At 35.7% G+C, this 21,523-nt stretch overlaps 1 protein-coding gene across 4 annotated transcripts in view; it reads right to left on the bottom strand.

Annotated features, from left to right (window-relative positions):
* NFIB (nuclear factor I B) overlaps positions 1-21,523 on the bottom strand; it is a 164,819-nt gene that overhangs the window by 15,120 nt on the left and 128,176 nt on the right. For 3 of the 4 annotated variants that reach the window (XM_054283574.1, XM_054283551.1, XM_054283557.1), the window contains exons 8-10: positions 20,232-20,416; positions 9,660-9,798; positions 6,032-6,114 (exon numbers count right to left, since the gene is read on the bottom strand). In XM_054283574.1, coding sequence (XP_054139549.1) covers positions 6,032-6,114; positions 9,660-9,798; positions 20,232-20,416 — 407 coding nt within the window. The remainder of the gene's footprint in view (positions 1-6,031; positions 6,115-9,659; positions 9,799-20,231; positions 20,417-21,523) is intronic. The other variant, XM_054283565.1, reaches the window with a different exon arrangement.

Genomic DNA, 21,523 nt, shown 5'->3' with positions numbered 1-21,523 from the left:
TCATTCTTACCCACTATAAGCCACCCTAAAAGTATTTCTCTGCAAGATATGTGAAGAGGAGAGGCAGGAAACTACTTGAGAAAACTTACATTTATCAGTAGAGAGTCATAAGAAATGATCCCCAGGACATATCTAATAGCTGCTGAAAACATTACTAATTTTCTCAAATGTATGTTATGGATGAAAAATAAATGACCTTACTTGACATATGACATGGTGAAAAGTCTTCCCTAGAAGGCTGCTGAAAAGACTTGACCTTCAGTCCACAGTTCTGTGGATTTTTAGCAAAGCAAGCCACAAAAACCTCACTACCATAACATCTTCCACACTCAAAAAATTATCAGTGATTTTCTTATTTATCTCTTATTTAACTACAAGAGAAAGAGGATGAGTCTGTATTATGAAGTGGAAATGGATGCCCAGCCTTACAGAAGATGAGGAGTCCTTACAGGTAGCTCAGGCATTTTCCTAGTCCTGGATCCTAGGCTCTGCCCTTATGCCTGCGATACAGCCCCACTGCTGCACTCATGAAGCAGCCGAGAGCACAAAGCACTGCTTGCATCTCTCCTGGGAGGCAGTGCAACTCCCTCATTCACCTCAGACATTTTACAGGAAGGGAACACAAGCTTGGAAATGGACACAGGCCTGGAGACAAGCAAAGAAGTAGACTGAGTGCTTCTCTTCTGTAGAAAGCCAGGAAATTGATTTTGTTTTGCACCTTCCAGAGCTGTGAGACATACTGATGTGAAGTTCTACCCAAGTGCTAGATTTTACTATAGCTGTCTTCACAGTTTAAACAGCACCTTGCAAGCACAACCATCCTGTAGTGTTTTAAGTATGCAAATCACACATACATTAAAACCCCACAGCCCAACAGCTCAATCTTTAATCACAGTATGAATGACTTTTAGGGGTTAGTATTTAAGCAGATTTTTTAGCCTTGTATGTAAAGAATGGCTAAGACTAACATCCATTTCAAGTTTCTGTGATAGCTAGTGAAAGAAGAATTGTATTTAGGAAAGTGTAATCGGAGACTGCTATAGCTTCTGTTAGTTGAGAAGAGTCCATAAAACTTAACATTTGCATATTGTCATTGTTCTGACTGAAACTTCCTTTAAATGTGTTTCCTTTCCAGCAAGCTTATGTGAAAGGTGACCTCTTAGCCATTTACATACCTCCCTGGCAATCATGTGACCCAGTTTTACGTCAAACTGTCAATTATGATAAGGGACACAATAAGAACAGGCTAAGTGTTGATAACCTGTTTCCTGACTTTACTGACAAGTTCTCTTTAGGAGTCCGCCTGTGTTCTTCTTTCAGCCTGCTGCTGAATGCAAGACTAACATCCACTCAAAACATTTTGTAAACAAATACTCTGTGTTCAGTGGACATTGAAGTTCACAATTTCCATGATTAATAGTATGAAGGGAACTACATTTTGAACTGTGCAGCTCAGTAGCTAAAGGATGCATCTGGTAAGAAGAAATTTCTACTGAAGAGACAGGGAAGGCATTGTAGGAAATAAAAAGCTATCTACAGTTTTCTGAAAATTTTGGAGACCTTACTAATATATATATTGAAAAGGTCTCACTCATAATTTTAAAATCTGTGTGAAAATCATGAATGCAACATACCATCATACCCAGATTGTGCAAGCTTTGGTGAAAACCATGATACTGAGTTTATCAGTGCAAAAATCGGAAGAGTTCATTAACTCCTCAGCAACTGGGACAGTATTAGTTAACACAGTGAAAGTTTTTGAGATTACTGTTAACAACCTTAATAGCTATTCCATTTATTTATGTTTTCTAATTAAAAATAGAGTCATCCATACAAAGCCAGAGGTGCACTAAAATTAAATGGTCAAGAACAAAAACCTTGCAGTTATTTCATTCATTCCAATAGAAACCTTGTTTTTTTGCATCTGCACTTGCAATAAATACAAATGTCCGTCCGTCCATCCATCCATCCATCCATCCATCCATCCATCCATCCATCCATCTATCTTTTTAAACTATTTACACAGGCAAAGTATATGACTAGTATTTCTGGCAACTTTCTAGCATTATTGCCAGAAACAACATGACCTGACTCTAAGTGTTTGTCATTTCAATACCATAATAAATCTATGAAGTTGGAGAACCATGACACAAGCAGGCTAAAGAAATGTCATCACATAGCTATGAGGATCCTGATCATTAGGACTTTGTTACTGCACTAATGATCTGGTCATTAAAGTTACTTAGCCAAAGTAATGCAGGCACAACTAGAATCTGGCAAGGAATTGTGTCCACTTATAGAGGGCAGAATTTGACTGACTTTCCTCAGTTGGTTTGTTTGTTGTTTTTTTCCTCTAGTCTAGGCTTAGAAATCTTCAATAAATGCAAATTAATAGGGAGGAGGAGGATGAAGGTGCACCAATATAATAGCAAAGATTATCCCACCTCACTTTCATTTTATTTAATTTAGCTAGGATGTTTCTCAGCAGAGATAAAGAACAATGAACATTAGATTTGGCTTTAGAAAATACTTCCACCAATGACCAACAATAAAATTAAGAAAAATTATCTCATTCAGGTACTATCTCATAATCTCCCTTGCTCTCTCCCATGGTGCTCTTCCTGCAGTTATGTTATCAACATTTAACAAGTCTCAGAAGCTGATGCTGAATCAAAAAAAAAGAAAAAACAAGTGGTCATCAATAATTTCTAACAGACAGAGGAGGTATGATATGAATTTTTTACAAGAAAGTGCCAAGATATATAGGATTCTCTGATGTTATTTTTTGTAACTATTTATGCCACAGCATAGAAATAGCTGGCATTTCAAGGCAAGTAATGGGGAGATCCACCAGCTAGGGTACCAGAAAGTGGACTGCATAGCTATCATTCCCCATTAGAATCTAGTCTTTCTAAATATCAATGTTACAGGCTAAGTAATCCATATAACACCACAATTTCACAGTATCCAGATCAGTAAAAGCCAAAAAAATTCTCTCACTTGGCTTTATTATGTGTTGTCTTTCAAAGCTTTTTTCAGTGCTTCCCATCTAAATGTGAGTATTTAGGGTATGCTTTGCTGTACATGGTTTACTGGAATTTCTAGGAAGCTATCACTTTGTCAGGAATCCATGTGAGTGTGCGTTGCAAAATACCTGTGTAACTTTTTAATTTATTGTGGTTACTGCAACTTAAATGGGCTACATAATGGCTCTTCTTAACAGCAAAAAAAACCACTCGTGGGTACTTGCTATTATTCCTCATAACCAGAGAAAATAAATCTTCATAAAGACTCCTCCAATGAAGTAAAAAAGGTACTAGTGACAATATTTATTCTTGAGGGGTCACTGTGCATTACAGGGAGGAATGTTTAAAAGATTTCTCTGGAACTAAAACCAATGGCTTTCTAATTGAAAATTTCTCTCCACTAATACAAAATGATTTATCGCCTTATTTCACATACCCCTTGATTTTTCTTTTCATTCATCATGGGTTGCTTAAAAGCAAATGCATTTAAAATCTGCCACAAGAAGACTGGTCTCTTTTGCATTGTTGTAAAGTAATGAAAGGACATAGTAAATCAATCCCATTTCTGCCTTACCAAAGGATAACCTTGGCTCTATTGAAGTTGTTTAGACAATCTCAATGCTCTACGTTACTTTCTACACACGCACACACGTTTGTTTGTTTGTGTGTGTGTGTGTGTGTGTGTATAGTCTGTCATCTCTAGAATTGGAGATGAAGGTAACTAACGAAGGTAACTAGTGAAGGCAACTAATTCATTAGAAACATACCTATACATACTTATATGTCCATATTTATCCATCTGAAAAACTTTAAGTATTCTTTCTGTTCTTTTGGATAGTTTCAGCTGGGCATACTTGTCCTTAACTTTCTACACACCTGTAGGCATTCATACACACAAACACACTCAGGCAAACACAGATATGTCCATTGCATATGTTAGAAGAGAATAGTGAGTTAAGAGCAAAGACAATAAAACACTAATATTTTTAAATATATTACACGGCTCATTGGTCACCAATTGATGCTCTTGAATTAATATAATGAGACCATGAATCAATACACTTTAAAAAGGGGAACATTGGTTTAACACAGTAGCATTAAATAATTTTTCTGCTTCTGAAGTGCAATATTAGATTTAGCTTAGTTTCCCCTTCCCTTTAAGCCATTTGGCCATGTTATACCATGGGAGGGAGTATCAGACACAACACATGTCAATACCAAAGACCTTTGAGATCCCTCTCACTTTGATGTTCCAAGGACACTGCTGAAATTTTGAAATCTATTTTGATCCACACAAAGACAAAAATAAATAGAAGATGCCAAACATCAGCAATATATATGTCAAGTTCAGCCAGGACAAAATTGAATATGCTTCTACTACTTTCTGGCATGCGACAAGACATTAAGAAATCTTTCAATGAGCTTGGAAAGTGGAGTAGGCCTAAGCAGGAGCAGTCTGCAGAAAGAATTGTGTCCAAAACTACAAGGAGGAAAAAACATATTTCGCATCCCTAAATTAAGAGGATGTGAGAGATATTTCAAAGAACGCTGCATAAAACTTCACAAGAACTCTACAAATTACATTCACTCTGCATAAAAAGGAGAGGTGTTGTGTGTGCTTTAAAAAACAATAATCATATGTTGTGTATCTTGAAAAAAAAACATTTCATAATAATTACAACATATTTCATAATAAAAAATCTTTGAGAGGTTTGAAAATATCCAACAAAACAACATGGCAGAAAAGTTATTGAGAAATTAATGGCTGGAAGAGCCACTAATAGTCACTACATATTTTCATAATAAAGTGCATAGATGTTTGAATTTAAGTCTTACTGGTTAAAAAAATAGTTGGCAACGCATCAGCTATTTTGAATAAATTATCATCTTTATGATTTTCTCTAAACTCTGCATGTGGTGACCTTTAAAATGGATATACTGCCTCCTTGCCCTGTGAGTGGGTATGGATAGGGAGTTTCAGCTGAAGCAAGGGTCAGCTATATCTTAACGATGTAGAACAGGTAGTTTTTACTGAAAAATGAAACAGAAATGCATATAAACTGCTGACAGTAACACAAGCCTGAGAAAAAAATACAGTATGACAAATACCAAGCCTATTTAACACCCTCTTTCTTATTGCCACATTCAGCTTTTCTCCTTGCAACATTTCTATTGCTGTGAACTTCAAAGTCCTATACTGTTAACATCTAAGAAGAACACAAACACACATCATAAAGTACATTAAAATACTAAAGGTTCTGAATTTATTTTTGAAATGTACCATTTCTGTATGTGCATGGCCTTGCTACTGACTGCAGCTAATTTATTTGTATGCCGTCATTAATCTCAGCTCTATATTTTCACAGTTTGGGTAAACACTTCATTTGCATTAAATTTGCAGCATTAATGAGATGTGAAATTTAAAATGCTACTTGAAATATAAATGATGTAAGAAACTAGAATAAAAATGTGTTTTTGTCACATTTGGAATCAGCAGACCAATTTAAACCTATTACGCTAGAAATGATGATGTGCTGCCTTGAGAATTCAGTTTTACAACTGATCTTCTAAAAGTAAAATGAATAAATGTGTTAAACATCTGGAGGAAATGGAAACAAAACTTGAAAATAATAAACTGTGTATTTTGCTTTGAAAGTTTTGCTTGTTTTTATAAACTGATTTTGAAATTAGTATTTGTTTCTTAAACACCTCATTCTACTTCCTAAAATCCTATTAAAGATTAAATGTATGAACTCCTGAAAAATAAAATATTGAAAGAAACATATCAGAAGTTCATTAAGATGGGACCAATCTAAGAAAGAAAGAATAGGCTGAACTGATATTTCTTAAAGCATTCAATTTGTTTTGAATAAACATCATCTTCATGCGACAAATACTGAAAACCTCAAGACTTCAGTCTAATCCAAGATACCCGTGGCAGCATGTAGGAAGGTAACACCACAAAAGCTTCTCTACATCATTACACCTATGTGAAACTTGCCCACCTGTTGCTGGTGTAGGAAGGATGGGTCTCTTGGGCTTAGTCCCACATATCGATTGGCTTGGGATGTGCCTGTGGCTGAGTAGGCTGATTAAGGAAGAACAAAACATAATGATAAAAATACCAACCTATCATATCTATTACCTTGTGCAGGTACAGTACAAATATGAGAGATCCAGAGTTATGATTTTGCAATATATAGGAAGTGTCTTTGGCTTTTCTTTAAGAGTAAGCAAAAGAAATATTAGACCAAATTTGGAAAGGCATGTGTAAATTCCTATAAACTTCAATGGAAGCTGCATGTGTAAATCACAATGATGTCTCTTGACAATAGTAGTTGGTTTGATTAATTTTTTTCAAATTTTTTCCTAGTTTATTTATTTGAACTAACCACAATTTTAATTTTCATTATACCAATCTAAAGCAACGGTGAAACCACTAAAATTACAATGCTGACAGAAAATATTCATGTCACGTTATTTTTATTTCTTTAAAGGCCCTGTTTTTACCAAGAAAGTACCAAACAACTATAAAAGTAGAACATAAATTAAAACAAAAATTTTGGTTTGCTTATGTGGCATTAAATGAATTTTTGCAGTAATGGGATATAATCTGATTAATAATTTCCTAAGAAGGGATCTAATTCTTACTGTGCAATATAACAGAAAGTATTCAACCCCATCATACACCAGAAAACAATATTTTCTGAGGGGAGTGACTAAAACAATTCTCTCTCTACCTGCTTCAGAAGATTGAAGAAATCCATTTCTGAGGAGAAAGGGAATGTCAGGGGAAGCTAGGATTAGCCACAGGGAATGGATCCTCCACCTGTAGGACAAATTCCTCTCTGGTCTCTCCCAGTAATTCCTAAAAGTCATTATGTTCTCATGTGGCACTTATCAAATTAGTTAGGTGGTCTTACTCAACCTCCCAGTGTGGAGACGTCCACACTGCAATCTGTAGCATCATAGTCTGGAAATTTGCTGGAAAATTACCAATGACTTAGTAGCAAAATTACTAAAACTGGACAGACATATACAAGCATGCCAGTGAGAAGCTAGATGAGAGTACTTACTAAACTGGCCTGCAAATATTAAGTTCACATGGTAAAAAAACAAGAAAATGTATTCATTTTTCAAAAAATTAAAAATTATATATACAGTAAATAGGCTTTATTGAAAAACTATAATAAGAATTAACCAATTATTGGAAGGAAATTATGATGGAGGCCACAGGGTTCCGCAAACATTATTTGTAAAGCCTGACGTTCTTTCTCATTAATAAAAATTCTGCTACAGCACTTCAGAATGAAAAGCAGTGCAATTCATGTGTCAATTTATTTCCATCACACTGAATAATAATGATAATTTTTTTTCCAAGTTATATAAATATATAACTATATGTATTTTGGACCAATCAATCAGTCAATTACTGCAAATAAAAGTAAAACTATGCTATAAATCATGCTAAGTGTTGATTTTCCCATTAGGTTAACATCAGTAATCTGTGTGGTGGACCTATTATGACTGATAATACAGTTTGACTGATTATACAGTTTATACGTATTCATATATAATTTATATATCAGAAGGACACGATCCCTCATTTTATTGTTATTTTCTTCATCAACAAGCTATATTTCTTCATTTTTTTATGCTCTTACAGTTATCAACCCAGTGTCAAAAGCCTATATCAAGGAGATAGTTTTCTGAGAATCATAACACACCTGAGCAGGTAAGGTGCTATACCTATCTTGTAGGCAGTACGGTCACATTCAAATAAAATTTGCACATAGGGATTTTTTCTATTGTTATTTATGTACTGTAGTGGCAAGAATTTACTTGTAAACTAATATGGAAGCATGGAGGACGCCTTACTTTATGTATCTAAGCCAAGGTGTTCTAAAGGTTCAGCGGGAATCAGCTACTCAGGTTCCCATGAGTTGCCCAAGAAACTGGGTGATGATTTAATTGGAAAATATGATCTAAATAATTCACTTGGTAGTAGGACAATGTACAGATTAGGTATGCTTTCCTGTGATGATTAAGGTCATATAACCAGAAAACATCCCAAAACAGATCTGGCATTTACTGTGCTCTTTTTGCCATTTTTATCAGAAACTGTGTCCTCATCTAAGAAGATATGCAGGTCAAGCACAATCATGTTAAAGTAGAATGAAACCACAAATACTTGTAACTGTACAAGAATTTAATTTTCTCAGTTTTCTGTTCTGGTGCAAATGTTTAGAGCAACAGCTTTTCTTTGCTGCTAAAGCTAACTCTTCTTAAAAGATCAAAAAACTGTACCACAAATCACCAGTAAAGCTACAGACATACTCCTAGCAAAACTATTATACTTAAGACCTCTTAACAAACCTAATATACTGAAAGGACAGATAAAATGCTTCCATATATATATGTATATGTGTGTGTATATATATATATATATATATTTATACTTCAGCAGTAGTTTCTCCAAAAGTTACTACTATCCTTTTATGATAAATGCTTAAAACAGTTTTCTCTTTTACATCTTATGCTTTTGAGTCTCACGTCTTCCTCAGATGCTAATGAAAAGTTTTAAAGTGGTATAACACCTGAAAAGGATAGTTTATGGTCTCCATTAATGGCAGACCAATAGTTAGGGACTGTATTTGAAGTTCAAATATTAAATAGATCTAGAACAAGTAATTTAAATGGTACAAATCCTAAAGAGACTGATACTTTAAAGACTTAAGATTTTTTTCCAAGAATCTGGAAGTGTCTCCTAAAAATCTTCATGACTCTGTTAAATGCTGGCAACATGGCCATCTCAAATCCAAATAACAGTTCAAGAACAACAGAAATTCAGAACACAGTTAAAAAGCAGCATTCTGCACCACTTATTATGAATACTCTGAAGGGAAGATATTGGTCTAGATATTTGCCTGTATTTCTAGAACTGCAATTCCATTGAAGATAATAGGATAAATAACATGATCCTGTATGTAGTAAAGAGATTAAAACATTGAAGTTAGAGTTTGTTACTTTCTATTTTAAAAAAAGCAACAAGCACATACAGTGGATCTACCACCCCTTGTAGAAATGACAAAGAATGAAAATTTTCTTTTGCCACAGCAGTTGTTTTTACTAAAAATGACACAACCTATATTAACATGCAATTATCATAGCTCAGATTCAGTATGTGTTGTAACAAGGTTTGATTTCTGTAGGAAAGTTCATTGAGGAGCAAATTTTCCAGTCCTTGTCTGGAATTCCATCTGTGGGTCATTGTAAAATCTTACTGTCTGGGTGTGCTTCTCAATGTCTTAACAATGTCCACCTCAGATGAAAAAACACATTTTCTTTTTCTTGAATAGTGGTCAAATATGCAGGCTTTTCCCTTTCATTTTGCTTGTCATGTCACAAACTTTGGTTCATGTAACATGATCTATTGGTTGAAATTTTGGGAGGAAAAGCTTTGCAGTCAGACCAGGTTTGCTCTCCATGTAAAATGATGAGCACCCACTTGGTCAAATAGTAGGAAAAGGCGCCTTTTTCTGGCCTTAATTTGAAATAATTTCAAATCTTTGATGGACATTTTTTGTTTCCTAAAGAAATACTTACTGGTTGCTGTAGGTGAAGATGCCTCACCTTCAGTGGATGTAGTGATGGGTTTAGTATCTGTCATGGTCAGGGTCACAGGTCGCACCGCACTGTGATGGGGAGAGGGTGCCAAAACTGGAGTAAAATGGCCAGGCACTTTCCCTACTACTTGACCACTGCTGTTAGGCTACAAAACAAAACCAAAAGAATGCCTTGTGAAACATACATGTTGTGTTTTAGGAGCCTACCTATCTTAGGGATTTCCAGAATTGCCCATCATCATAGCACCTGTGTTTTTGAATGTGCTGCTCTAAATAGGCTATGTATTTCTATGTGATATTTTCACCAGGCAGGTCCCTTTTCAGATAGGTAGTACTTTTTGGGTGCTTAGGTAGCAGTACTTTTTGGTAAGCAGTCTTCCGCATTCTTCCTACCTGGGTGCACATGCATCGGATTGTTCCAAAATATTTTTGCTGCTCATGCAGTGTCTGTGAACCAAAATTCCATGACAGCAGGAGTAAACTGACCGGGCACAGGCCCTAATGTATGAAGTATTAAGAGCAAACAACTGATGTAAAACCTCTGTTTTCACATGCCATACCACTCTGACTTGGAGAAAAACCAAGACTGTCCACAGAGGTTACTCACACTGGAAGGCTAACTAATGATTCACAATTTGGGAATAGGGTAGAGGGTTTGGATATGATGCACTATCATGTACACATTATAACATCTGGCAAAAAGTCACCTACTAAAAACACAGAAGTGTTTAATAATGGGAACTTTGCAAGTCAATAGCATAATAAGTAACACTTCTTTCATAGATACAAGAGGCTGTCTGCATATGACCTTATGGCAGGTATAGGTCATCAAGCAATATGGTACTTTCTACATGTAGGCACATCTGAATATGGCAATGTTGACTGGTAAACATATGTTTATCCAGTGCTTAAATATACCTTAGACATTCTGCATGACTGCAAATACTCTAAGGGTAAATAACTTGCAATAAAACTAACACATAGTAAATAGTTTTTACAACAGCAGCTGATAACTTCTGTCTTAAACTGATTGTGTGGTCTATGAGTCATAAGTATTTTAAAAGAGTCATACAAATATGAAATACTGGGAATCTGTTAATCAGAAGCATCATGTCAAATTAAGATAACCTAAAGATGTGGACTGATAAAGGACACAATTCAACTGATTCAAGGAAAGGTTAAAGGAGGTAAGCATGACGATAATGAAATAATAACTGGACTGACACAATTACCACAAGTATGTGAGAAGTATAAACACACAGAAGAGGAAGGAATTTTTGGAAAATAGAGGAAATGCATACTTGGGGTAATGGAATGAAATTGAGAAGGAGGAAATTTAAAATTATAGCACAAGAAACTTCCTGGCAGTATGATTCACTAAACTTTGCAAATGCACCCAAGGGAGAGTCTTGTTTAGGACATCTTAAGCTAAATTAGCAGAAAACACTAGAAAATACAAGTGTAAATGGAAACCAATATGGTATCCGTAGGAACATAGAGCAGTTAGCTGACTAACTCCTCTCTCTAAAATCACAAGCCTTACAATGAAAAATAACAGTAAAAAAACCACACTAATTATGAGCGGCAAACTACCCCTCCTAACGAGAAAAAGTCACTCTCTAGACACAACTCTTGTCAGGAAGACGTGCTCACTAAGTTGGATGGGATTTTCACTATGTTTCTAGGGAGTCTGCTGCAGATGCAAGCCTCTTCTCCTGTCCTGGCAGCCCAGCTGTCCACAGAGGCTGCTGGAGGGAGTATCACCTCTCAGCTGCATCTGTAGCTTGTAGGTGGAGTCGCTGACCTGCAATCACAAGGCTACCTCAGAATCCTTAGCTTATGTGGTGTGCAAACATCACAAAAGTAGCTGAGAATCTCTTACCAAAATGATCCACTTTTATTAAAACTAAGAAAGAAGATTCTGTGAAGTGTATGGATTTAAACAGACAGTATAATCAGCTTACAAAAGCAGCTGTTTCCAAAGACAGAGAAGAATAAATTAGAATAGATTAAAATAAATTAGAAGATCATGGGAGACCATGATGATTTACAGAAATGTATCTCCTTATATTGTACTGTAGGGATCCCAGCCAGGGATCTAGTGGCTCACATGGATCCCAGCTTTTCCCTTATCCATATGGCCCAAATGAGCAAACACACTCCTTGTTCAAACAAAGGTTAAGAAAAAGATTATACTTATACCCCATTTTCCTCTAAACTAAATTCTTCCCTGTGTAATATCATAATGGCAGTGCAGTGCATCACTCCACTCCATAAAAATAGAGGGTGAAATCCCATGCTTTTTGACAGCCATAGAGGATTTACCAGTGATTTCAGTATATGCAGTTTGTGATCCCCCACACCAAGTGCCTCCATGTCTTTTTCTTTTTTAATTCCCCGAATTTCCTCCTAAGTGGAAGTTCTACATCGGTCTCACATGTAAAAGAGAGTGCAGATGCAATACAATGACACTGAGGTCTTCTATTCACAGAAAAGAAATCTCTGAGGTAAAAAACAGTGAAAACTTGTTACTTTAGTAAGTTTAATACTTATAGGTCCAAGACTTCACACTCTGCATATCAGATTTCAAATCCAGTTGTAGGTAAGCACATACCTGGTGTGAAGTTTACAAATACAATTCTTCTTCAACAGTCGAGCTGTCTTTGAGATGTAAGCCAAGGTCCTCCTTTTGACAAATGTTTTCATAGGAAATGGTACACTTGAAATTTGCTTTAAAATTCAGTGGTTTTCATAAGTGTGCTATTTTTGAAAACAGAGTTTATGAATGGTACTCTTATACTCTCACAAATTCTATTAGAGCAACATCTCTCATAAGAAGCCTTCAAAAAACATCCAAATTTGGTTTTTTTGCATGCAGTGAACAAGAGTGGAGGAATTAACCAAACTAATATTTAAGTTATCATAACTAGTTTGCGGCTTAAGACTGGAAAAATACTCCTAAAAAACAGATCATGTAATTGTCTCAGAGTTATTGCTTTGGCCTGTCTTCAGATTGATGCAGACAGTGCTGCATCAGTTTATACTCAATTCACACTTCCATGGTTATCTTTGGAAACAGAAAATTAAAATGATAGCAGTACATGAACATCGACTCTCTCAAGTGTCTCAGGTTCTCTAAGCTGCTTTAAGTTTTCAATCCAAAAAGGGAAACCCTTTTGTCAGAAACAGCTCCTTCATAATCTTGTTGAAAACAGACAGCTAGAAAGAACTTCTGTGACCTATTCTCCTTTTGCCCTTTACAGTTCTATCAAACAATATTTTAGCATGGAAACTACATATCTATTTGGACACTATCCACTTGAATTAAAAGTACTTAAAAATACTTACCGTATTTCATTTAACACAAATTAATTTTTTCCTTATACAAAACAAATTCAATATTCTAGTTCCAGTTTTCCTCAAGAGATTCTTACAGACAAATGCATTGCAGGTGAAGAATCAGCTGTTACCATCAAATAGGGCATCAATATGTCTATGTGATGGATTCACAGAGGCAATGCCTGAGGCATAAACCTCAAGCAAATTCCATAGAGGCAGCTGTGCTAGATAAACAAGCTGTGCATTGGAAAATTTGTGAGGAAAAGAAAGAAACATAATGAAGGTCTGGGAAATATAGCCCTTATTTATGCAGGCACACATTTTTCTACTCTTGGATTGAACGCTAATTTGATTTTCAGATCTGTTACAATTTTGATCTTTTTTAATTCTACCATCTTGGTTTGCCACAGTTTAATTCATTTATGTGCCCAAAGGCAAAGGCAAGTTGCATTTGCTGTCACAGCTGTAATGTAACTCAGAATGTCAGACTGTTGTTATCCAGTGGTGTGCACTGTGCACATTTTATTTTAATCCTCAGGTGTGAAGTCTGAACAGAAACCTGTAACCAATATGAATATGGACTTTCTTAAAGTCAGGATTCACTGTATCTCTTTGCCCTGATAGGATTTTTAAACATATTTATAATCAATATTTAATCAACCTCCTTTCAGACTTTTGTTCACATACATTCCCAAATACCACCATATTTAACCTTAGGTACAATTCAGGACAGTGTTTTTTCATATAGTCTACTACTTTCAGTGTTACAAAAAAGTATTTCTGATGCTATAATGAAGTAGAAACTAACATCTACAGATGACCTAACCAAACACAAAAAAAGTATGAAACATCTATTAAAAAAATTTACGTGAACTATTTATTGCTTAAATTATAAAATATATTTGATGCTCACATATACACTTTTTAAAAAAAAATTAATTATACTTCTCAATCCCAAATTAAATAATCCAATTTTCCTTGAAATCTTAAGTACAAATCACCTTCAAACAAATAATCAACAAAGGCCAGAAATTATATTAATCTGTGCATGTCCTAGGTATAGCTACATATGATACTCTGCTAGGTGTTTCAGAAATAAGTTTCAAGGCTTAACAAAACATTATATTACCCCATCTAACCATTACACCTGGAGGATAATATATTTGCTTCTCAAAACACAGGTTTTTAATAGAAATTCTGTGTTTCACAATGTTATCATATTATAGCTAGCTGATAAACCAGTGAATGCAGTTTAGTCAAACTGGATATCATGCATTTGGAAATACCATTTCATCCATTTCCTCTCAAGTATTCCCTTTGCTTGTAAAGGCAAATTTCCGGTATTATGGTAAACAATATTACTATAAAAACCTATGGCAGGGTAGTTTTGAGAAGGCTGATTGAATTAATTTTGTTGAAGAAGGTATATGAGATATAGTTTGGGATATTTTGGTCCTTTGTTCTCATACCAAATATCTTACATTAAAAATTGTTTACTAGACACACCTCTGAACCTGGAGATCATAGCTGATAAGTTCTGGTTTTGAGCCCAGGTCATTGTGCTGTACAGTGCCCATGGAGAGTGATGAATGTTTTAGAAAACTTACAACTGAAAGAAATCAGAAATGCCTTCCATTTTTCTAATTTCCCTCTCTCCTTTTTGTCTAGGGTGCCCTAATGCTCTATCACCTCTAAAAATCGAATGGCCATGTTATTCTCGCACCAGACATAGCTGAATGGTACAGCAGTCAGTTTCACAAAATGTGTGAAACACATCCTCAATTTATTACCCATCTGACTAATAATGATGCTTCTGAGACTCTGCTAAGCATAAGGAAATGGCATTAATAGAGTACCACCAGTGTGACTCTAGAAAATACTTTAGGGCATTTTGAACCTGGTGGGTTCCATAAAGGATTTGCTTCTCATAAATCAAGGCTGTACAGGTTTCCTTTCTGCTATTGAACACTAAAGTAGCAACAGGAACGCACTTTGTCTTCTTTTAGTGCCCGTTACCACTTTTCAGCGGAATGAATCACCCTAGCTTCCCTATTAAGAATTTGAGTAACTCATCATGACAGCATATCTTACACAGACCTCTCAAATACCACACCAGAGCTTTATGTGGTATGACATGCAGCTACCTGCACAAAAACTTAGCTTTAGAGAAATACATGTTGCTGCCAGTTCTTGGCTGACAACATCCCTACTGTGTTTTCTATAAGAAATCAAGGTGTCAACTTTGATCTAGAAAGGCCCAAGTCTCATTCATTTGGTGAACTGATGAATGAATTTTCATCTTGATGTAATGCTGCTGAAACTGAGAGCAACTGCAGAGCTTCAGTAATCCATGTTCAGACATGGATCTCATAAGACAGTCTAGAATCCTACATCCTGAATCACAATTTTACCTATGATAAACTTTACCTGGATAAGTTTGGGTGACAGAAGCGTGGGAAAGGAATTCTCTTTGTAGATAAATGTTCAAAATATATTTTTATATTACATAGTATTTCATGCACTCTGGAGACTTAAACTCATTCATTGAGAGAGATTAAATACAAGATAATAATTTACAACTGCAATTAAATCTTAAAACAGCATGTCAGTAGATAGTGTTAACCTAGACTGGACTCAGTCTTTGCCTCCCAATCACAATTAAAAACTGCACATTGCCTTATTTAATCTTCAATAATTTCTTAAAAATTGCAAGGAAAGACTTGCTCAAGAAGCTAAAAATTATTAAACATCAACAAATAAAAGAAGTCCTAGATGTACCAAAGAAACCATATGCACACAATTTTGCATGTTTTGGATAGTTCTGCTAGTACTCTCCCAAGAATTAAGAGGAAACACTATGACCAGCCCAAAGAAAGCCCCACAAGATCCCTTCATCAACACCAAATGACTGTAATTATTGTATTGAAGAATGTAGAACAAAGCATCTGCCTAGCATCCCTGAAGAACGGTCCTTTCATTGAACAAAATGTTCAATATCCCAATCCACTACAGGAGGAAAATAAGTGGCCTCATCAGCTTCCAGAAACAATTATTCTCAAGCGCTACAGATATTTCTGTCTTCAGACAAAGATAAAACCAAAGAAAAGACAAAGCTGCAAACTACCCCCCTCTGCAATAAAGTATGTTTTATCAGACACAGGAATTTTAGACAAATATGCAGTCATATATACTGCAAATATGCAGCAGTTCACTCAGCCTGTATTAAATAACACATACAAGCCATTTTTTGTAGGAAGAAAACAGCCCAATACTTAACTCACATCAAATTCAGTTAGATTTACCATATCATGAAAACAGCATATTTCAACATCAATATCACAACATTTGAGGTAAGGTTACAGAAAAACTGTGCCCTTTATTATGACATACTCAAACAGCTTGGAAGATTGTTTGGTTCAGTCAGAAAAAAAGATAATTCCTACTGATACCAGGATGTTCCTCGGCAGGATTCACTTCCACTGTTTGCTTTACTGCATTTCTTTATCACACTTTCGGATCCTTTTTCTGTGATTTGCCACACCTTCATCAGGAAATTATTCCATTTAATTCAACTGTGAATAATGTTTGGAGGTTTTGGTTTTGATTTCAGCCACACAAGTGATGTTGTGCTTGACTATTTTTTCAGGCTTATTGGATACCTTATTTTGATACTGAATATGATTACTACACTCCTGAGTAATAATGAATTTCATGTGTTTGCAGATTTGTGTGCATGTGTGCATCTGTACTTGTGTACACAGATACAGAGGAGGTAATATTTTCTAAGATTAAAAGATTGACCCATCTGGAATCATTCAAAAAGGAAATACATGCTGGAAATTTGTGGTAGCTTTGAAAACCTCACTCTATGTGGATAAACCCCATAGGAGGATTAGACACATACTAATCGATTAGTTTTTTGATGAAACTTGCATTGAATAATCAGTATCAGTCAGGGGCACCTGTACCCCATCATTATACAGATCCATCCTCACACACAAAATCTCAACCAGTAAATGAGTACCTAGCTAAGAAGAAAAGCTTTGAAATAAATACACTAGAAAGGGCTTAGCAGAAATTCTAAATCAGTGGATAGTACAACAGTTCTCAAAACCCTGGGAACTTACCAGACTACTAGCTTGAGACAAGTCCAGCTCTATATCTAACAAGATCTATTTCTGTTCAGTACATTTGTTTGTTTGTTCTCCATATTGAGCAGGGGATGAAAAGCAGATATTCATGAAACCAGCAGCAACAGCTCCCTTTTGTTTAGGATCATCCATTGTTGAACCATTTTTCACTGCAGCCAAAGGGCCTGTTTGAACTTCCTGACTGTTCATCACACATAATTTGGACTATTTAACATTATGTCAAGAAAATTGCTCAGTGCTTCCCATAATGGGAACCTACGAGATCTCTATATCCTTGAACTAATTTTACTTAAAGTATTCCATTGAATAGCATGACTGTCTCCCTATAATCAGTGCAGCAGTAATGTAATTAATCTCAAAATTGCTGTGGGGAGTACAAGGCATCTCAGTTGCTTGTCGTAACAATCTAAATTAGTGTATTACTGAAAGATGTTCAGGAGGAGCAGTTCATTTTAGGTAAATGCTGTCAGGGTATCCATTCTTTCTATTTCTCCAGCTAAATTAAAACTATCATCATAGTTCTCCTTTTGAAATCCAAATGAGTATGTTTTGAGGTGGGAAAGTATAATTAAATTTAATGTGGTATTCCTACAGATGCTGTTTTGAATTTTATAATAATTAAATTTGTTTGAATAAAAATTCATGTTTTATTTTGAAAAGAAAAACTGGTTTGGATCAAAGCATCCTATTGTTATCAGAACAATTCCCTTTTGTCACTGAAACTTCACAGACAGTTCCATCTTCTTTTCCTAAGCAAAAAATTAATCCTGCTGTTTTACTTTTCATACAGCCAAACTTTAACTATTTTATTTAGTGATATTTTGACTAGGCATGCAACTGCTCAAACCTACAGCAAATCTAAGAGATGAAATTCAAAGAATTAAATTTTTAAAATATTTCACTAATAATAGTGATTAATGATAATAAATTATGGTAAATATATGATGTAGATGACTGAAACTGCATATTTTGTGTCATTTACCCTATCTCCTCTTGTCAGGAACTAAACCAAATCTCAAATGAAACAAAAAAATTACCCTAAAAAAGGTTAGGAAAAGTGATGAAAGCAGTAAACTTGGGCCAGTTAAATCTGCTATTCCCTATGGAGTACACAAAAATATGAAGTCTTCTCAGTTTGCCACTACTCTGTAAAAAATCATCAGACTAAAATTTAATCTTTTAAGGTCAAAATATTATTTTTTCAACCAGAGGTAAGGGAAAAGAGTTGAGCAGAAAGTTGAAAGCATAACTCCTGCTCAATTGATACATTCTCCAATATTAAAATCATAAGACAGCACATTTTTCAACTGAAAGAAAGTCAGATACTTCATTTAGATGTAGTTTTTTTCAGTAATGATCCGAAGTAGGATGTGGGACAATCCAGAGAGATTATCACCTAATCTGCTCCTTTAACATATATAAGAAATCAAAATGTAAGTAAAACAAGCACTGAATAATTAAAGAAATGCATAACAGTAAGGGCCTGATTTAATTTGCATAATTTTTCCCTTAATAGTGCCTAATTAAGACATCAGTTTAAAAAAAAAATCCAACAGAACTCTGAGATTTTCCACACTGAATTAAAGCTAAGGACTTTTAATGGGTGTCTTAATTAGACTTTGTTATTCATGGAAATTTTACACAAATTAAAATCAGGTCCTGCATGCAACATTCCCAGCTGAGTCTCAGAAAAAATGCTATACAGGATTGAAAGAATTTTAATCCATGTGCAGATAGCAATTTGTATTCTGAAGTCAACATACACTGCGTTCAGTTTTTTGTTTAATTTGCAGTAATACTGTAACAAGCAAAACCCACCTAGTCAGAATTTCTTCCTTCAAAGTAAATTTTTACTTTATGGGCCCACCTTTCTTTTTTTTTTTTCTTTTTTTTTTTCTTTTTTTTTTTTTCTTTTTTTTTTTTTTTTTTTTTTTTGTTAGTTAAATATATAGCAAATCATGCAGCTTGACCAGGAAATTAGCCCATGGGCACAATAGCCACCATGAACAGTCTGCACAGTCCTGAGAGAGTTTGATTCAGTCTCAAGTTCCAGTGCTGCTGTAACCAAAATGAATGCTGCAAGGCCTGTCATTATTGGTGAAAAAAAACCAACCTTAGCCCAAAACAAAATACTGTCATAGCAACCCCATCATCCCTGCTAAGAAAGTCCTTCCAAAGGAACCTAACTCTTAGAAGACGGAAAACCTGTCTGCAGTTTACATACCCAAGGCTCTTCCAAAAAAACATGCTAAAACACCAGCAACAGGGCTCCAAAAGAGCCTTTCAGGAAAGGCACCAAAAGAATAACAGCCTCAGCAGCAAAGATTACATTACACTGACATTGGACATACTCCAGGTATTGAGAGACCAAGTCTCAACTGCAGTTTATTCTGTAGTGCAAATCACATGGTAACTGTGCGTGCTGATGCTATCATGGAAAGCAGTTTTGCACACAGACCTTCACAAATGACTTTCCTAATGAAAAACATGTCAATTTCCAATATCAGACACAACTTTGAACCCGTGCAGTTGCCAGGAATGCATCTACTACAGCATGTTCTCTAGAAAGGGAGGAAAAAAGAATTTGTATGTCTCACTATGCCAAGAAATATCAGTACCTGCAAAGAAATATCAGCGCCTATAAGTGTTGTGCTCACTGTGCAAAGAAATATCAGTGCCTATGGAACAGGGTAAGTACTAACTTGCAAGAGTTTACTTTCATTGTCAGGCTATAAATATACCTGTATGTCCACGCATGTACTTGGACATGCATGTGTACCAAGGAGCTCCCCGGAGTGGAGCTTTGCCTCCGGTGGCCCAGCCTGCAGGAGGGTGCAGGACCAGCACCTGCCCTGTTGCTGATGGCAGGGCTTCCAGTAGAGTATTTTCTTACACTTGACGGAGGAAAACAAGTAAATATGACTAACCTGCACCCTCTATTCAATCATGATGAACAGGATAAGTTGTATCACTTTATACAGCAGCTCCAGATTCCTCTAACATCAGAACTGGCTAGGCACCAGTCTAGATGCCTTACACATATTCCCCACAGGGCTGGTTTTGGAGTTATTGACATAATTTTACAGTACCTGGCTGGTCTGCGGGCTGGACGGGTCGTAAGAAGGTACATAGTTCTTCAGAGTATCCTGAGGATTCAGGTGGGGAGGATATCTGATCGTTGGATGAGAGAAGTAGCTAGATGGGCCAGGAGGGAGAATAGCTTGTGCTGGAAATGGCAACGGTGAAGGTGGAGGTGGAGTTCTAGTTGAGATGACTGGAGAAGATAAAATAAAATTAAAATTACTTCGCATCTTGTTTCTTCTAAAATTCTTCACCTCTGTGTTACAGCAAAAAAAATAAAAAGTCAGTTTCAAATCAATGTATTGAACTCCTGCGTAAGGGCATTTTTACAGAAAAACTTAATGCCTTCATATTATCTCAGGAAATGAAAAGTGTAACTGTTTCAAATTCATAAATAGTGCATCTTGTTTTGGTTTTGTGGGTTATGCCATCATAGTATTTTCTTTTTTTTTTTAAACAGGAGTCGTTCTCCAACATAGAGGTTATTCCAATTACACAATTTTCCCATCTGGAGCCCAAAGAAATCAAACCAAATACTAAATAAAGCCCCCACTTTTATTTACAGCACTGCAACACTGAGGAAAATCACCAAGTCCCAAGAAATGAGGATTCCTCGCTGCATTGCAATCTATCCTCCTCTTTTGGGGACAGGACAGTATCTTATCTACTCATTAATATTGCCACGGATATTTGCTGACCGTTATGAAAATGTTAATGAATGTTCAACTTCTTCAGTACCTGAGAATCCAATCCACCCAATAAAATTATCTTTGACTAATAAAAAATTACCTACACTACCCATTTTCATTACTATCATTCTCTTTATTTCCAGCCTCTACAAACATACAATTTTCTACCTAAAGACTGCGTATAGTGTCTAAACTAACAATGTTTTCACAGTGCAAGGAAGGTACAGCTTGTCCTTCTGGTGCCCAGTTGTTGGTCTGGAAGCGTAGAACTTTCTTCTATCACACTGCACAAGAACACACTTTCCACCCTTACTACACACCTAGAGAGCACACACTCGGTGTATGAAAACAAGGGGTACTTAGTTCAAAGGAAATGGAGAAGAGACAGGGAGTTTCCGTTTTCATTAGTGGAAAAATACAAAATCAGGTCTTTAAAGAAAGGTTATTTATACACTGTTCAATGGTTCTCTACTGCATCAGCACAAGCACATGAACACTGCTCTTCTGGAACACCTTTCACATCTCTGAGTTTCTTCAGCTTAATTTTTATAGGACTTCCTATATTTTTGGGCATTGCTCATCAGCATAATAGAACAGGCCACAAAGATTAA

This window comes from Melozone crissalis, unplaced genomic scaffold (genome assembly GCF_028551555.1).
Source record: "Melozone crissalis strain CALT ecotype California unplaced genomic scaffold, PUWL_Pcris_2 ptg000005l_1, whole genome shotgun sequence".
NCBI classification, from domain to species: Eukaryota; Metazoa; Chordata; class Aves; order Passeriformes; family Passerellidae; genus Melozone; species Melozone crissalis.
Note: the sequence above shows the minus strand (reverse complement) of the source record. Positions and strands in the feature narration are given on the sequence as shown.